The sequence below is a fragment of the Pteropus alecto genome, unplaced genomic scaffold (assembly GCF_000325575.1).
Source record: "Pteropus alecto unplaced genomic scaffold, ASM32557v1 scaffold92, whole genome shotgun sequence".
In the NCBI taxonomy this organism is placed as follows: domain Eukaryota; kingdom Metazoa; phylum Chordata; class Mammalia; order Chiroptera; family Pteropodidae; genus Pteropus; species Pteropus alecto.
In genome coordinates, this window is record NW_006432447.1 from 1,490,719 (window position 1) to 1,507,983 (window position 17,265).

At 47.4% G+C, this 17,265-nt stretch overlaps 1 protein-coding gene across 7 annotated transcripts in view; it reads right to left on the bottom strand.

Moving 5' to 3' along the window:
- PXYLP1 (2-phosphoxylose phosphatase 1) overlaps nucleotides 1–17,265 on the bottom strand; it is a 67,973-nt gene that overhangs the window by 6,814 nt on the left and 43,894 nt on the right. For all 7 annotated transcript variants that reach the window (XM_025043564.1, XM_006907188.3, XM_025043562.1 and 4 more), the window contains 3 exons: nucleotides 8,051–8,209; nucleotides 7,246–7,372; nucleotides 424–563 (listed from right to left, as the gene is read on the bottom strand). In XM_025043564.1, coding sequence (XP_024899332.1) covers nucleotides 424–563; nucleotides 7,246–7,372; nucleotides 8,051–8,209 — 426 coding nt within the window. The remainder of the gene's footprint in view (nucleotides 1–423; nucleotides 564–7,245; nucleotides 7,373–8,050; nucleotides 8,210–17,265) is intronic.

The window sequence follows — 17,265 nt, forward strand, 5'->3', positions numbered from 1 at the left end:
GAAAGATTATGGCAATATGTCATTAAGAGGAAAAGTGAGTTACAAGAGTGTTTAGTAAGATCCCACTGTGTGTATGTGTGTGCATATGCACGCACGTGGGTGCACATGAACCCAGGAAGAAAGATAACTAATTTCTTTGGCGGGATTATGGGTGCTTTAAATTTTTCTTCCTTTTGCTTGTCTTTCCTAACTTCTCTCCCATGAACACATATTGCTTTTGTAATAAGAAATGTTTTTTGTTTTTAATTTTTAGAAATCAGATGTTTAAATCAGATACCTTGGTGAACTCAGAGTTGCTTGAGGCGCCAGTCCTTATTTACCCTGTGAACTTGCAGCACTTCACCTGGGAGTATTCAGCTCCAAATGTGTGCCAAGTGGAAGAGTGGGTGGGAGAATATGAGAGCGAACGGCTGTCACACATACCTGTCTGCGTGAGCTCTCCCATCTCACATAGCGGGTGATTGGGGTAAAGAGGCAGGAAATGTAAGGGGCTTTCGAAAGAGGCTCCGGATCCTTTTGACATGTGACTAACGAAAGCTTCCAATTTAGGGTGATATGGTTTCCTAAAGAGACAACACAGAGATTTAACGGTCAGCGTGCTCTAAAACAGGCCACAACGGTTTCAGCTTCAGCAAGCAAAATCCCAAGCATGTCATGCTCTTTCTCCCTGACAGTAATAGGTACTGGCTCAATCACTTTTAAATTCCAGTTTCGTTATCACTCAACCACTGATGCCTACACGAAAAATCCCCACTCCATGAGGCCAGTCTGAGCCCCTTTCCTCTGCTGAAGCGCCCATCACTCTCGGCACTGTGGGAGTTGGCTTTGCCTTCCACCACCCTGTTCCCCAGCCTGCACCCCTTCTTTCTCTCCAGGGGGCCGCTGACCCCCACCAGGCAGTCACGCCCAGGCTGGGAGTCCTCGATTTCTCCCTCCCCTGCCCCTTTAGATGCCATCTGCCTTCCAATCCTGCAGATGTGTTCTCTTGGGCCCTCTCGCTCCTCTCTCCTCCCTCCCTGCAGCCACTAGCTGGGCTCCGGCTCAGGCAGCTTCTGTCCGGATGGCGTGGGCTCCCCTTTGCCTACCTGCAGCCTACTCTTGCCCCTCTAATATTGCCTTCTCCACAGCCAGAAGGCAACCCTGACTCCTCACCGCTCCTCTACATTGCTCCCTTCTGTCTGGAAGGAGCCACACAGGCCTGTCGGTCTGTTCTGGCCCCACCTCATTCTGAGGCTCGGCGTCCCCCAGCCTTCTCCACTCACATGCAGCCAACCAACTAACTTCTCTTCCCCCAACATATCTTGTTCTTTCATGCTTCCAAGACTCCACATATCGCCCCTTCCTCCTAGAAGACCTACCCCAACCTTTGCCTGGGTAACCCTTAATCCTTAACTTATCTAACCCCTGAAAAATCTCCTTTGAAAAAAATTTAGTGTTTAAGATAACCGAGATCTCCACAGCTCTCTATAGTTCACTGTGCATTTTGCACATGCAATATGTCATTTCATGTGGGGTGGTAACAAATAGCTAAAAAAGCGTCTGTTTATGAGAGCTGCTATTTTTTTCTATTTCTGCCACGAAGTACATGTGGTAAATCAAGATTTATCTTTCCAGTCCCTAGTAAACAATTTCCCCGAATAATGAAATGACCTATGAATATATACATATTTTCTCCGAAGAATGAAATGACCTGTGAACATATCTATTTTCTCTGAGTGAGATGACTTATGAATATATACATCTTTTGTTCAAATAATGAAATGGTCTATGAATGTATACACATTTTCCAGATCAACAGAAGTGGACAAATAGAATAGTTCCCAACTAAACTAAATCAGCACGAAAAGAAGCGAAGATGAATTGTTCTAATGGCAGACCCCTGCTGTCTGAAAGCCCAATTAACATTGGCAATGCTTTTAAAATGGTTGCCAAGATGGGTTTAATATCTTTCACAAACATAAAGCTATAAAAAAATCCATCTTTAAAAAAATATGTTTTGAAATTAGACATAGGGTATAGTCTGATAAATCACCCTGGACTGCTGCGGGACTCCTGTCTTCGCATAAAAACACAGGGTATGTTATTTTTCCTGAGGCTAGAACACATAAATATTTGTAAACTGGGAAATAAAATTTCCAGACTGATAATGAGGCTGCCAATATAAATCCACATAGGCAAAGGCTATCCATCAACAGGAATCAAATGTTCTGCCCTAGGCCACTATTTCGGGTCTGTGATTTGTGAGGATCTTGGAAAGCTTTGCTGCCAACTTTAGAAATGAAATTTCCTACTGAAAGTGTTGGCTGAGATACCCTAGGTTTTCAGGACATCTGACTACTTAATGATGCATTCATTTCCAACTGTATTCATGAAGATTTATTTTTGGAGGGGCAAGATGAAGATTCACACACACACACACAAAAACTTCACTTACAGAAGGGAAACCAAATGGCTGGATCTTTATAACAGGCAGAGGACCAGGTGACTCGAGTCCCTGGGCCTGTCCTGGATCTGAATAACCAGGTCCTGCCCGCCTGGTCCTCAGCTCCATCCCCAGAGCCGAGAGAGTATCTCTAGCACATGACAGATATGCCAAAAAGACACATGAATGAATTCACTTGGGATGTCCCCCTCCTTGGATGCTTCACAAAAAGTCCAAGCCTGCCATAATCTGTAGCAATGAATATAGCAAGTTCCCATAGTGTTTATGAAAATGTCCAGATTCTGATGGAAATATTAAAAATAAAGGCTGTTGTGGGTGAGACTACTAACTGTGACGGAGATCCTCTTTGACCAAACTTTAGTGAGTTGAGGCCCTTCTGAACCCTCTTCCCAACTAGGCCTCAAACACTGACTTTAGTCTGTCTTTGTAACGCCCAGTTTTAGCAAAAATCCTGCTCGGTCAGTTTAGCCAGAATCTTGAACTCTTGATATCTGATCAAATTCCTCATTCCCAGGTGGTATCTGATCACCCTGGCCCACCTTTAGCAAGAATCCTGTTAAGTCAGTTTAGCCAGAATCCCCCCCACCCCCCCACCCCATGCCCCTGAGGTCTCTAAGTAATTTTCCACCCACTAACCCCACCCTGCTCCTTGCCTATAAATCCTCACTTGCTGTATTTGGAATTGAGCCCAGTTCTATACTAAGGTCTCTCTTCTCCTACTGCATTAGTTCTTGAATAAAATCTGATTTTATTGCTTGAACTATAATTGGAGCAGTTCCTGAGTTCTGCACAGAACATTAAGATAAACAGAGAAGAAGTATAAGACCAGGGACACTGTTATCAGCACAATTCAAAGCTTATGTGGCTAGAAACTTGAACTGAGTTCATACTACAGATTTTCAGAGTTTATGCTAATAAAAGAATTTATTATTTTACGTTACTAATCAAATGAAATCCTAAAAAGATAAACTCAGTACACGTTTCTCAGTCTTTAGCTTTCTGGATGCTTTTGCTTTACTTGATGGGACTGACTGCCCCTTTCTCTGGGTGGCCTTCTCTGACCCACCATCCCACCTCCCCTCCCAGCCCCACGCTGAGTTAGGCTGCCCTCTTCTGGCTCGTGCCAGCAAATATGGTACCAAAACGACTTCCGCCTCTACTTACTCTTTTTCCACTTCTTTCTCTAATACTGTTGCTGCTGCTACCACCTGTGCTGGCTACCATTCACCGGGGGCTTACCGGGCCCCAGGCACCAGGTCTGTCTCTCCGGAGGTGAGTAGGCCCCGTGAGGGCAGGAACAGGCTTTCTTCTGTGAGTCCTCAGAAGCCCACTCTCCCCTTTGCTCCTCCAGTCCAGCCATGTACCCGTCTAATGACTCATACATGCCTAGCTCTTCCAGCCCCAGGCCCTTTGCACCTGCTGTTCCGGCCATCCGGAAGACTCTTCCCCCAGATTTTCATAGGGCCAGCTTCTTCACTTCATTTAGGTGCCTGTTCATGTGCTACTGTCTTGTACAAAAGCCTAGCACATGACAGGCATTTAAAAATAAAATTTATTGAATAAATTCTGACTGAAGTCAATATCCATTCTTCTTTGTATGTAGGAGAATATCTAGTTCACATTCATGAATGCAAAAAAAAAAAAAAGGCATTTACTAAACACAGTATATCAATGGCTAATAACCTCATGCTGGCTAAACTTAGTCCCACGAGGGTTAAAAGAGCACTTTTGTCATGAGGTACATGGCATTCACGAAGAGGCAGTTTCCACTACAAAGACTTAGCCACGGAATATGTCATTGTGAAGAGAAACACTGGGGTGACCGATGTGTACGGACATCTGGTTCCTCTCATTCAGCTCACTGCACCCCTGCCTGCTGGCCCAGACATTCCCTTTCACTAGAGTAACAGGCTCACTCCAGGACTCACTGTCTTTTAGGAGGCTAAAAAAAAATTAATAATTTGTGACGCTGAACTAGCACCTAGGAAGGCAGCGGGCACTGCTGATGACCCAGATCCCACGGTCCCCGGCAACTCAGAGGCCCAAAGTGGATCCACATTGCTGGGAGTCCTGCCCACTCTTACTAATGATAGGTCAACCTTTATTGTTTTTAAAGATTGAATTAATTAAATGATATTAATTAATTAAACATGCATATTCCACCCACTTTCTACAAAGGATTTAAAGTAGCTCCTAAAAATACAGAATGTTCAATAAAAACTAGGCCAAAAGATCGAGGCCAAAGAAAATGAGGGCAGAGGCAGCCAGGATGGCTGGTCCTTAGGAACTGTCTCTTAAACTGGAACTCCAGAAATGGCCCCGTCAGTGGATCCTGCTACCACTGTGACAGAGTGAGGGGCCCTGGGACCCATCCTGGCTTCATGACCAAACCACTCAGGGTGGAGGAGAGGCCGGGCCCCAGAAGAATTCCAGGCTGCTGCGGTAAATGAAACAACACCCTGTATCAAGCTCTCAGTATGGACCAGGCTCAGTGCTTAGTCAGTCTTCACAAGGACATTAGAACAGAGGTATCACTAGCCCCAAGTTCCAGAACAGTACTGAGGCTCAGAGAGGTGAACTGATTTGCCCTATATCAAACAGGTTACAGGGGCCTCAGAGGATTCCATGCCAAGACTTAACTCTGATAGGAATGCATGATAGGCAGTTATGACATGTGATTCTCACTGAGGTCCTGAATTCATTCTGCAAGCAACAACTACTATATGCCAGGCTCAGGCTGGGTACCAGTGATACAGGAAGGAGGAAGGCCTGATGCCTGAGAACAGCACGTGGTGCAGGGAGGGCAGAGAAAATCATGCTGGGAAGACAAGCTGCAATGCACCAGGATACACAGGGAAGCCCTGCACGCTGCTAGGTGCCCTGCCCAATGGGCCCTTTTCTGGGAACAGCCAAGGTGACCCTTAAAAGCCATGAGTGTCCAGGGAATTTCTAGCAACAGCTGACTGGTCTGAAGGGCAGACCCTTATTCTGAGTTGAGCCTCTCAAATTCTCATTTCTGAGAATTTGAAGCTCAGCTAGAGAAAGGGGAACAGAAACTGAGTAGCCAGGGCTGAAGCATGGCACTGTCCTTGAGGTTGTCCTGGGTCCGGCCAGCTCAGATGCCTAGTGTCCTATCTGTCCCCGAGCTATTCAAAGGGTGGATATTCAGCCAGTGTGCAATGGCAGGAATGTGTCAGCTGTTAACACATAGAAACCCTGCTGTGTCTGATGGAGCAAAGCCACTTCCCCGAGTCGCCCTCCTCGCACCCCACCTTGCGCCCTCCCGCCACCTTGGATGCTCCAGCCCATCCCCATGATCCAGAATCTAAAAGGTTAATACCCCGCACAGCATATGACCCCCACCTTTGCCCCAGTCCTAAGACCAGTTAAGGTCTGGTCATTAAATATTTTTGTTCTGAGACCTTCCCTCTTTATCTCCCCTTCAGTTTGAAGTGAGGTAGTGGCGGTGCCCGATACAAGCAGAGGATCCATCCTCATTCACCGGGAGAGGTTTCCTAGAGGAGGCAGAATCTCTGGTGGCCTGAAAGGAGCTGTGGGAGTGGGCCAAGCAGGCATGGGGGGAAAGCAAGCCAAACGGTGCAAAGGCCTGAAGGGGTAAGGGGCCGATAAGAAGTGGATACGGCAAGAGCAGAGGATCCCAGCAGGAAGGCTAGAGACTGGAGTAAGAAAGCTGTAGGGCGCTCTGACGCAGGCTGGACTCCGCCTCGTGTGTTTTCCAACCCGCGGGACACTAGGATATGCATCCACGCTTGCTAAACATAGAAAAGAAGACACAAACACCCAGATTGCAAGTATCGTGACCTTCAGCCAGAAATGAAAAAAAGGTATGAAAGCCTACAGTCACATAGTATTTCAGGATGTTTTTTATATAAAATGGTTCACTTAATCTTCTCCATCATGCTGGACAATGAATGAGAAGGCTTGAGGCAGAGTTCACCTGAAACTCCCAGGTTCACACTGCAGTCCACTTTGAAAGAACAGATCCGGCTGCAGGGAGGCAATCCGTGGTTCCTGCCCAGGGCAGGCTGGCACCCAGAAGCATTCCATCAAAATAACGTCTTCCCCGTCTTCTCTCCTCATTCAGCAAATTCTGCTCAGAATGGTATGTGTCCCTAGACGCATTTGCTGAGGCCTGGCCCATCATTTTATTGCTAACCGTCCCTCTAATTTTAGAGCCATGCCATTTCCACATGCACCATTTCTCCTCTCTTTTCAATGATTTTTGTCACCCTAAGGGCTCTCAACCAAGAGCAGTCTGTCTCCATTCCTGTATTTATCTGAAGTACTAGTTTACATTTCTATGGCTCTGCAAATGATTGTGTGCATTTCCCTCTACCATCTCACTTATTCTTCACCCCAACCCTGCATGGTTAGCATCGTCATCCCATTTTAGAGATAGAAGGCTGAGGCTCAGAGATACTAAGGGACTTAGTATACTGCTGCCCTGAGTGGAACAGCCAAGCCAGGGTCTGAGGACTCCTAAGCCAGTGCTCACTCACACCATATCCCAGCTGTTTCTCAAACTTTAGAACAGCAGCGTGGGAGAGTGGGCCTCAGACTGGCCAGCACTTTAGCTGCTGTGTGGCCTCATACAGGTGTCCTCATCTCTCTGGGCCTCTGTCTTCTCAACTGTGGAACGGCATCAACACGGCAGGATTGATCTGAAGATCAGACTCCTGGCTAACAGTACTCACTCCATCCTGTCATCCTCCAGTCAGCGTTTTGATTCGGACAGAGAGAACAGATTCTTGAAAAGGACTTTTAAAAAAAGTGCAATTTACCTGTTAGCCACCAGAGTGCAGTCAATTTCTGGTCGCTTTGTTTTGGGAATGACATACAGTGGGTACCTGTCCCCGTGTCGAATGAACACATGCACTGAGACCAGCTTAAAATGATGCGGAGCGTGACCTGCATGAGAGAAAGGCACACGGTCTCATTATCACTCAGGAAGTGGGGAGGGATAACCATGGTGGAAGGGTGCTGTGCTGGGTGTGTGTGTTCGGGAGGGGTGCTCTGAATAGCCTCACAAGGCAGGGCAGAGGCATACGAGAAGGCTGGTTATGACCCAGACCCCTACAAGACACAGGGAGGCTCTGGGATGCGGCTGGGGCCTGAAGGCCAGTGAAATGTGAGCAAGACTCTTCCTGTGGCCTTACTCACACCCGCAGACTAGAGGGAAGCCCACAGAAACAGCAGACACGCTGACTTCTGCTTTAAATCTCTCATGAAACAAGGCAGGGCACAAACAGATAAATATTTGACATCTTTTTTGAGATACTTTCAAAAAAGTGAAACTCTATGTAAAAATCTTATTTCCCCACGTTTTCTGTAAGATGCCAGCAGGGCATCCTGTGGACATCCTAAGCGTTGAGAGCAACTACCTGAAAAAGTGGGCAGCTGGGGATGATGTCCTAAAGATGAGGAAGCTAAGACCTGAGGACCCATTCAAGGGTGCGGCCTAGTGGCGGCTGCAGAATTTGTGCCCAGGCCATCGAGCTCCATACCACCGTGCTGGGCTGCTTGAAGAACCAGTCCCCAGAGGGATGGCCACCCAGTTACCAAGCTGTGCAGCGCAGGCAGGCCTACCTTCCAGGCTGCGCTCTGCCACGCTGGGAATGTTGCAGTATAAGAGAGCTTCGTAGAGCGGGTCCATCCCGGGGGGCTCCGTCACGGGGTCAGGCATGATTCTCTTTCGACTCTTGCTACTCACGCCATTCTTTGCCGTTGACACTGGGATCAGGTGGACTGCAAGGAAAGCCAAGCAGGTCATGACACACGCAGACGCAGGGGGCCCAGGGCCAGCTGGAGGGCGCCAGAGTGTGGTTGGATTTTCACCTGGAGTGACTAACTGTTCTCCCTCTCAGCATGAGGGCGGACTTCGATGTAGCAAGAAGTCAACTTCCCATTCAAGAATGGTTTCTTGAGCCCCACCCTGTGCCTTGCCTCTCTCTTGATTCCATGATCTTCTCTTCACTAATAATTGTGCAACACCGGGGGCGGGGGGCGCCCCACAGAAAGGGACCTCGCGGTGGTAAAGGAAGAACTCGCACACTAGCTTTGTGCTGATTACCTCCTTCCTAACACCCTTAGAATTCTAGTAAATTCTAAGGAGGAAAGCCACCACCTTTTGAGTACCTACGAAGAGCTAGACATAGGTGTCTGACACATCTCATTTAGTACCATCTGCTATTATTCTGAATAAATTCTTCTAAGTGAATAATTAAAACTTCCCTTTGGCAAATGAATGTTATACACCAGGTAAAAGATAAGGAAGGCATCACTGAAAGGGAAATATTTGCAACATACATAACAGATTATTAATGTTCAGAGTGCATACGAGCTCCTAACACCGAAAAATCAGTAAAGGATCTTAGCAGGCTAATTACAGGAAAATAAGTACAAATGACAATAAACATATGAAAAGATGTTCAACATTATTCATACTTAAAGAAATGCAAAATAAAATAACAATAGGGTATTTAAGCCCCTTCCTCGGTAGAAAATCACGTATTAATGATGACATCAGTATTGGCAAGGGTGTGAAACCTACACTGCCATACACTGCAGGTGAAGGTGGCAACTGGAACAACCTTTGGAAGGAGTATTCGGCTGTAGCCACCAAAATGTTATTTGTGCTTATTCCTGATCCCATAGTTCTACATCTTGGAATCTACTCCACAAAGATGGGAATTCTCATCAGGAAGATTCACTGTGGTGCTGTTTATAGTAGCAAAAAAGAGGAAATAACCTAAACATCTCTCATTGGCAGAACAGAAAGTTACATGACAGTGTGGAATATTCTGCGGCAGGGAAAAAGAATGGAAAAGAATCAAAGATAAACGAAGTGAATAAACCAAGTCAGGGGATATTTATATAATCCTCTTTGTGTAAAGAAAAAACAAACTATAAATGCATGAATACACAGGCATTTGTTTATGTAAATGCACAGAAAAATGTCTACAAGGACAACCATCACAATGCAGCTGTGGTTTCCTCTGGGGAATGAGTGAAATGGCGTGTAAAGTATTTTCACTTGTTTTTCTATAACTATGCTGTTTTCTATATCCACACATACATATGATATATATTTATACTAATATATATATATACACATATAATATATATACATATATTCTATATGTATAGAGATAGATGTATGTTTCTATAATGTCTAGATATCTTTTCTATAAGCATATTTTCATTCATTACTTGTGTTACCCGTGTTAAGACAACAATCACAGAGCTTCAAAGCTGGCCCTTCACCAAGTCAAAATTAGCCCTTTGGTTGGTCCTAGAGCCGCTGTCTTCCCAGCACCGGGACAGGGCCAGAATTGCTAACGCACAGCTCAGGTGTCCGGAGGTAATTTACTGTGGGGGATTTGTGCCAGAGCAAGGAAATGAGGGAAGGTGGATGTCCTAAAGCAGTGCCTTAATGATGCAGCCCTTCTGGCTGTGTGGCACCCATCAGTCCTTGACTCTGCTCTTTTATGACATGATAGCAGATTCTGGACCCTGGGCTATGTCTGAGCACTTCCTTTGAGTCGAGGTGTGAAGCTAAGGAGACATGATGATACGGGTGACACGAGGGTGGAGGGGCATGAGTCCCTGGGCATCAGAGCGTCCCCACAGTTTGCTGGTTTATCTTTAAGCACACAGGGTAAGACTAATTGGGGCTACCACCTGGAAACGGCTATAGATTGAATGTTTAGATCTTCCCTCAAATTCACATGTTGAAGTCCTAACTCCCAGTGGGATGGTATTAGGAGGTGGGGCCTTTGGGAGGTGACTAGGTCATGAGGGTGGCACCTTCATGAATGGGATTAGTGCCTTTATAAAAGAGGCTTTAGAGAGCTCTTATGCCATGTGAGGTTATAGTGAAAAGATGCTTTCTAGGAAGTGGGTTCTCACCTGACACCAAAATCTACTGGTGCTTTGATCTTAGACTTCCTGGCCTCCAGAAGTGAGAGAAATAAATTTCTGTTGTTTATACATCACCCAGTCTATGGTATTTTGCTAAGCAGCTCAATAGACTAAGACAGGAACCATGGTAGTTGGGTCCAAATGACACCCCCATGACCCAAGGAAGCAGGGTTTGAAAGCCACAGGTAAAGACTGGGTGATATTCAGAGACTTTCCATCCAGAAAGATTTTATCTGTTGCTTCCTCTGGCATCTGGGCCTGTCAATCTCACCTACTAGCTGCTGAGACTGCCCTGTGCTGTTTGCACCTTCCTGAGTCCCCAAGACACAGTGTCTGGTCATGTGAAGCCTTTCGAGACATTCAGGGAATGTTCTGATGCATAGAAGCTGTGGGGTAAGATGTCTCTCCAGCTCCATCTCTCTGCTTCACCTCACCTAACTTGGTTCTCACTGTCCTGAGCTGCTCAGAGCCACCCCTACTCCCACAAACTATTTCTCACCCATGCTCCTCTCCTTGCTTGCAACTCTACCTTCACCCTACCTCTGTTTCCTGTATCTGGCCAATTCCATAAGTGATCCCAAGGAACCCCTCCTCCAGGAAGCCCACCCCAAATCCCCAAGGAGTTTGGATATTCCTCTTCTTTGGGCCCATCCAGTTCTTGCTGCTGTCCTGCCTCACATCACCGTACATGTGAGCAAGGCTGTCCACAATTTTGCCAACCCACCACCCCAGATATCCAGGGAACTAGGGATATGTCTCCATATTTATAATTCCTCCGCCAACCAGCACAATCAGACCCTCCATAAATGTTTGTTGAACTGAAGGTGGGCTCTGAGCCAGGCACTGTGCTCCATGCTTTTGGTAAAATACCTGCTTGAATTCTCATGTGGGAGCACTGAGGGAGAGGGGTTACCTGACCAGCCTGGGGGTGGGGATCATCCAAGCAGCTTCCTTGGGAAGACACCTAAGGCGGGTCCGAAAAGCTAAAATGAAGCTTGCTACATGGGGAAGAGGAGAAGAGGACTATGTAGCATGAGCAAACACAGCAGACGAGAGGCAGCGAGCTGGTTCAAGATCCCCTTGGGGGCTTGGTCCCATTGGCCCCTCCAGGGCTGACATGCAGGAAGGAGCCCAAAGGAGCAGACCTCTGCTGGAGGCTGCCTCTGCCCTGCCTGCTGCTCTCCTGGGCTTGCCTTGTTCACCAGGACAAAGGGGGCTCAGGGGGCAGACTCAGGGGCTGCGGCCTGGGGCTCCAGAAAACTGCCTCTCCTGGCAGGCCTTGCCCAGGTCCTCGGCCCCTGACTTCCCCTGTGGGACTATGAGAAACTGCGATTGATCCCAAGCAGATGACAGCAGCTCAGATGTCATCAAGCAAGGAAAAAGGGATTGTGGGGACATCGGATTGATTTGGCAGGCAAACAGATGGAAGAATAATGACTTTCATTGTGCAGGTATAAAAAAAATCACATGAATCTAGATGAGGCCTTGGGGCCACTGTACCACCAAGGCCAACATGAATAACAGAAGACATCTTTATTGATAATTAACTCGGTACCAGTGGGTATGCCATTTCTCTTTGGTGTGATTTCCAAGAAGACTTCCATGAGCCACATGTGCATATGAGTCTCTCTCATTTACAGCTGCTTTATCTGCTCATCTCAGCTACCATCACTCTAATCCTGTCAGCGCCTCTTCGACCTTCTTGTATAGATGCCAAAGGGGGTCTCAGTGTCAAATAAATGAGAGAATGTTACCTGTAAAGTAGCACCTTGGGCCCCCTCACTCATAAAAACAACTAGTACACTTCTTAAAATCATGAGTAAAACAGTCAGGTGCTGTTCCCCATAGGCCGCCCCCTCCCCTCTCTACCCACTCCCACCCTCCCCAGTGCACAGGATGAATCCATGTGCATTATTAGCAAACATTCCCGTAGCTCTGACTAGGATACAAGCCGAACTGGCCCACATTGCTTTTGGCAGCTTTGGACCTCATCCTGGGAAAAGCTACCATCAGCCAGGCAGTGGACGTCAGGCAGAGGCAGGTCAAAGGACTGGCTTGGGGTCCTGCTGCCTGGAAGTCCAGGCCTGCTAACGTCCTGAGCCTGGTATTGATGCACCTTCCACCTAGCCAGCCAACACTTACTGAACATCTACTGGGGATTCTTCAGAGAATAAAAGAATAAGGTCTCTGCCCTCCTGAGTCTTACAATCCAGCTGGGGAGGGTGGTAAGGTATTAGATAAGAAAAGGGGAGCAGGAAGCATATGGCCCTACAGGGAAAGGGCCTGCTCAGTCATGGTGCCTCTGTACACCCTGGTTGCTGGTTTAGAGGCACAGGTGCAGGGATGGTGCAGTGAAGACGAGGATATAAAGATACTGGGAAGTCACTATGAGAGAATAGTCAGTAATAGCCTCGGACAAAACCTGACCTCTCAACAAGCTTTGGCTTAGGAGCCAGCACTATGAACATGTCTGGAGGAACATGTTTCATCTAATGATGATTTGCTTCTTTTAATTTTTGTTTATTCTATTGATGGTCCTCATAGAACAGAGGAAAAGAGAGAAAGGGCCCAGGGTCTGGGTCAGATCATAACTTTTCAGCACAGGCCCCAGGGCCACAAACCCCTAGCTGGCTTTGGGCCTCAGGCCACCTTAGTTACTTCCCCAAACTTAGTGATCCACAGTGTCAGTAGGTTACGTTACAGTCATGTGTCTGCAGCCAGCTCATTAGCTGGGAGTCATTCAGACTTGCACAAAGACAGGCCAGCACCTTTTCCCCAGGGTACCAAGCCGATGCCCGTGGTCTCTAGCTCATCTCCCCATACCGGGTCTGGCCCAGGGCAGACGGCAAAAATCTAGCTGCATACCTGGCTTTCTTCCACCAGCTCTGGACTTAAGAACTTGCTGTATGTAAGCCCTTTACAGGTGCCTCAAAACCAACTTTGATGGCATTGTGGGGGCCCCCACACCTGGGTCAGATCACAACCCCTCCTTTCTTTCTGTGAAGTGGCTTCTCTCCTATGCTGACCCCATGGTGTGGTGGGGGTTGTAATGCTGGTACTCCAGGACCCTGTCCTTGCCATGCTGTCTGCCCCAAGGATGGGGACCTAACACTAGCCAACTGTGCCAATAAAGGCCCTTTCCAGGGAAGAGAGGCTTCCCACACAGACCAGTCAGTTTTACAGAAAGGCAGGCAGCCTCTGAACCCCTGATTCCTGCATTCCCTACCCCAGGCTGCCTCTTACCGACCTGCACATGTGTCGTTTCGTTGTCAGCTCTTCCTCTGATTACAGACACCCTGGCAGATTAAAGTTAGGTGTCGGGGATCCACAAGCGTCCAGTGAAGGTGAGCATGATGGGCTCAAGTGTTGGCTTGACTCTGTCTCCATGCTCTGGGCTCAGCTGCCCCACAAGTCACACCACTGACTGCACAAGCGAAGAACCTCATGGAGCCAAGGTGTGGCCCTACATCCACTTTTCACCTTCCTAGCTCCAGGGCCTGCCTTGCCATTGCTGGGACTTCAGCCCTGGGCTGGCCACCTCCCTAGGGGATGATCGTCATCTTTTCCTTGGGACTCCTCTTTTCCAGTGCCACTAAAGTCTTTCCTTAATCACTCTTGCTGTTACAGCTGTCCATGGTTCTGAATGCAGGGAAGTGGCATGGGGCTGGGGGCATAGTCACGAATACCTGTGTTCAGGTTCTGACTCTATTACTTCCTAGCTGAGTGGCCTTGGGCAAGTATTTCTGCCTCGCTACGCCTCATTTCCTTCATCTGTAAAGTGATCCCTGGTGCTGTCACCTGATTTCTCCGATTTCTTCCTCCCGATAATCCAGGAGGCTCTTGAATTCTCTCTCCTTCACCGGCCTGCCAGAGAATAATGATTTGTTCTAACAGGCAATTCCCACAATTCCCTTAGTGCTCCTCAATCCACTAAGTTGTCTTAAATGCCCATTCTGTCTCTACCGTGTACTGAATACAAAAACAGCTGTGTGTAATCCTCAAATAGAAACCAGAGCCGCAACACCAGAGCCCACAGTTTTGCTGTGTGCCATCAGCCATTTGCTTTTAAAGGCAGGGGTAGAAATTATGTTTATAGGTACAATGTGAAAAATCAAGTCCACATTTGTACACATTGAGAGACTTGGTTTTACATAGACAAGATTGATCAAATGGTTGAATCCGCAGTTCCTTTTCTGATCTATCCACTTTGGGCCACAATACGATGCCAGCCCTGTCTTATTATCCTCATTCTTGATCATTCTTCATTCCTCATTCTTGTTGCCTCATGGGGAACCACTGTTAGGTAAGAATCTAGTAAGTGCTGTAGGTACCAGTGAAAAGCCTGGTCCCATTCAAGGAGCCAGAGAACCACAGCAGGGGTGGCTTGTGGGGTTGGGGCCTTGCTTCCTACCCTAAGCTGTTCCCGAGCTCTTATCTCCTCCCTGCCTGACCCCTCCCTCCGATATCTGCTACTGAGACCTAAGTCCACAGGGCTGCCAGAACACAGGGGCAGGGGCTCTACTGTGGGCTGAGCTGCAGCCCACCTGCGGCCTCCCAGGGGGCCAGGAAACCTCCTGCTCCTCTAGGGCCACTGATAACTGGCCTCAACCCAACAGGGTCCTTTGTGTTAGAGGATGCAAGCACCAAGGACTCCAAATCACGACAGAAACTAGACCACACAGATGTCCAGGGCAGGTCCCCAGAAAGAACTGTGACAAGAAACTCAGCCACCTTCAGCCATCTCAGCCTAGATCCCCTCTCCTCACCTTTGAGAATCTAATAAAAGCTACCGATCTTCATCCCTGAAAAATGATTTGATTGCAAGCTTTGATTTCTGGGGGTTCACAGGACCCATGAAATCACGTGAGACAATGTAGGTGTCCGTGGACTCGGGCTAAGAATCCAATGTATCTAGAAACTCGTGTCTAATTTCGATGCTCTTGAGAAGAGATTTACCTTTTTTCAAAAAGAAAAGGGACCTTTACACTCCATATAAACATGTGTTGATCCTAAAATGGCCATTCGACACTAAGGTATACAAGGGAGTGAAAATGGCCCCTAATCTTACCCCCCAGAGAAACCCGCAGTGAAGATTTCAGTGTATAAGTGTGCCTGGATATGCTATCAGAAGTTAAATAATCTGTGCTTCTGTCCCTACTCTGGTGGGAATGGTGACAGAGTCACTATGGTTTAGAGACATTGTTCTCCCTCTCCAAAGAGGAACAAATAAGTTTCCTGTGTCTGAAAGGTCTGCACCCCACTAAGGCCACCAAACCAACTGTCCAGGAAAGCTGGCCACTCATCTGCCTTCTGTGAAAAGGGTCAAAAGGAAGAGGTGGCCCGGTGGGCGGGAGAGCTCTGGGGAGGACATTTCAGTGAAGAAGACAATGCAGCTGAGGGAGGGGCCTTCACCCTCAGGTATGTGGATGTTGTAAAGACAAAGCATCTCACCCTCTGGTAGATACCTGGGGCTGGGGAGAGACAGAGCTCTGGCTGGGTTCCAGGTTCCCGGAGAGACAGAGCCCTGGCCAGTGGGGTCCAACCCCTCAGATGACATAGGAAAAAGAGAGGAAAAGGCAAGGAGGGCAGGAGGTGATGCTTGAGGCTGAACCACAGAAATCACAGAGACAGCCCACGCATCATGGCCACCTCCCTGTCCCTCCCGCCCCAGGGGCAGCGTGGCTCTGCTGGGCCCCAGTGAGCCATCGTGTGCTGCGACCACGCTGGTGGGGAGGATGGCGAGATGGTCTCAGAGCTCTCTGTGTGTGTGCGGACCTGACTTCACCCTCCCACTCATTCCTGATCAGCTTCGCAAACTCCCGCCTCCAAACCTTTCTCCCAAGGTGGGGCTGCTGTCAAGATCACAGGGCTCTGCCTCTGATTACCACTTACTTCACTCGAAGGTTAACTTTCCTTTTTTTTTTTTTTTTAATGTCATCGGCTTGGAGCAGAAGCCCTGTTGCCAAGACAACAGAAAGTGCCCCCCAGCCCCAAGCTGGTCAGCGCAGTTGGTGCAGCTCCACCTGTGCAGACTCCCATTGCGTCCCTGGCCCGCCCATTCAGTGGTTACTGCAGTGTCAACACATCCTGCAGCTTTCTCTCCTACTCCGTCTACCTCCTCATGCAGCCCTGGTGATCTGCAGATATTCTCCTCAATTCACTGACTACTTTTACTAACACTTTCTAGTTTTACTAACTGGCCCTGTTAGTTTCCGCTCTTCTAAATGGGAGCGTCTCCTTATCAATATGGCTGACTATACGTGTGTACACACGCACAAAAACACACACACATGTGAATGCATACACACTTTCTCATAAAAGTATCATACGTCAAAAGCAGCCAGAAAAAAGCAATTAGTTACCTATAGGGAGCTCCCATAAGACTGTTAGCCAATTTCTCAACAGAAACTTTGCAGGCCGGAAAGGGTTGGCACATAATATTCAAAGTGATGAAAAGAAAGGACCTACAGCCAAGAGTACTCTACCCAGCAAAGCTATCATTTAGAATCGAAGGACAGATAAAGAGGTTCCCAAACAAGAAAAAGCTAAAGGATTTCATCAACATCAAACCAACATTATAAGAAATGTTAAAGGGACATCTTTAAGAAGAAAAAAAAAAGATAAAAAAGCACAATTAATAAAATAGCAATAATTACGTGTCTATCCACAATTCCTTTAAATGTAAATGGATTAAATGCTCCAATCAAAAGATAGGGTGCCTGACTGGGTAAGAAAACAAGACCCCTACATATGCTGCCTACGAGAGACCCCACTTCAGATCAAATGACATGCAGACTGATGGTAAAGGCATGGAAAAAATATTTCATGTAAATGGAAATGAAACAAAAAGCCGGGGTAACAATACTTATACCAGAAACAAT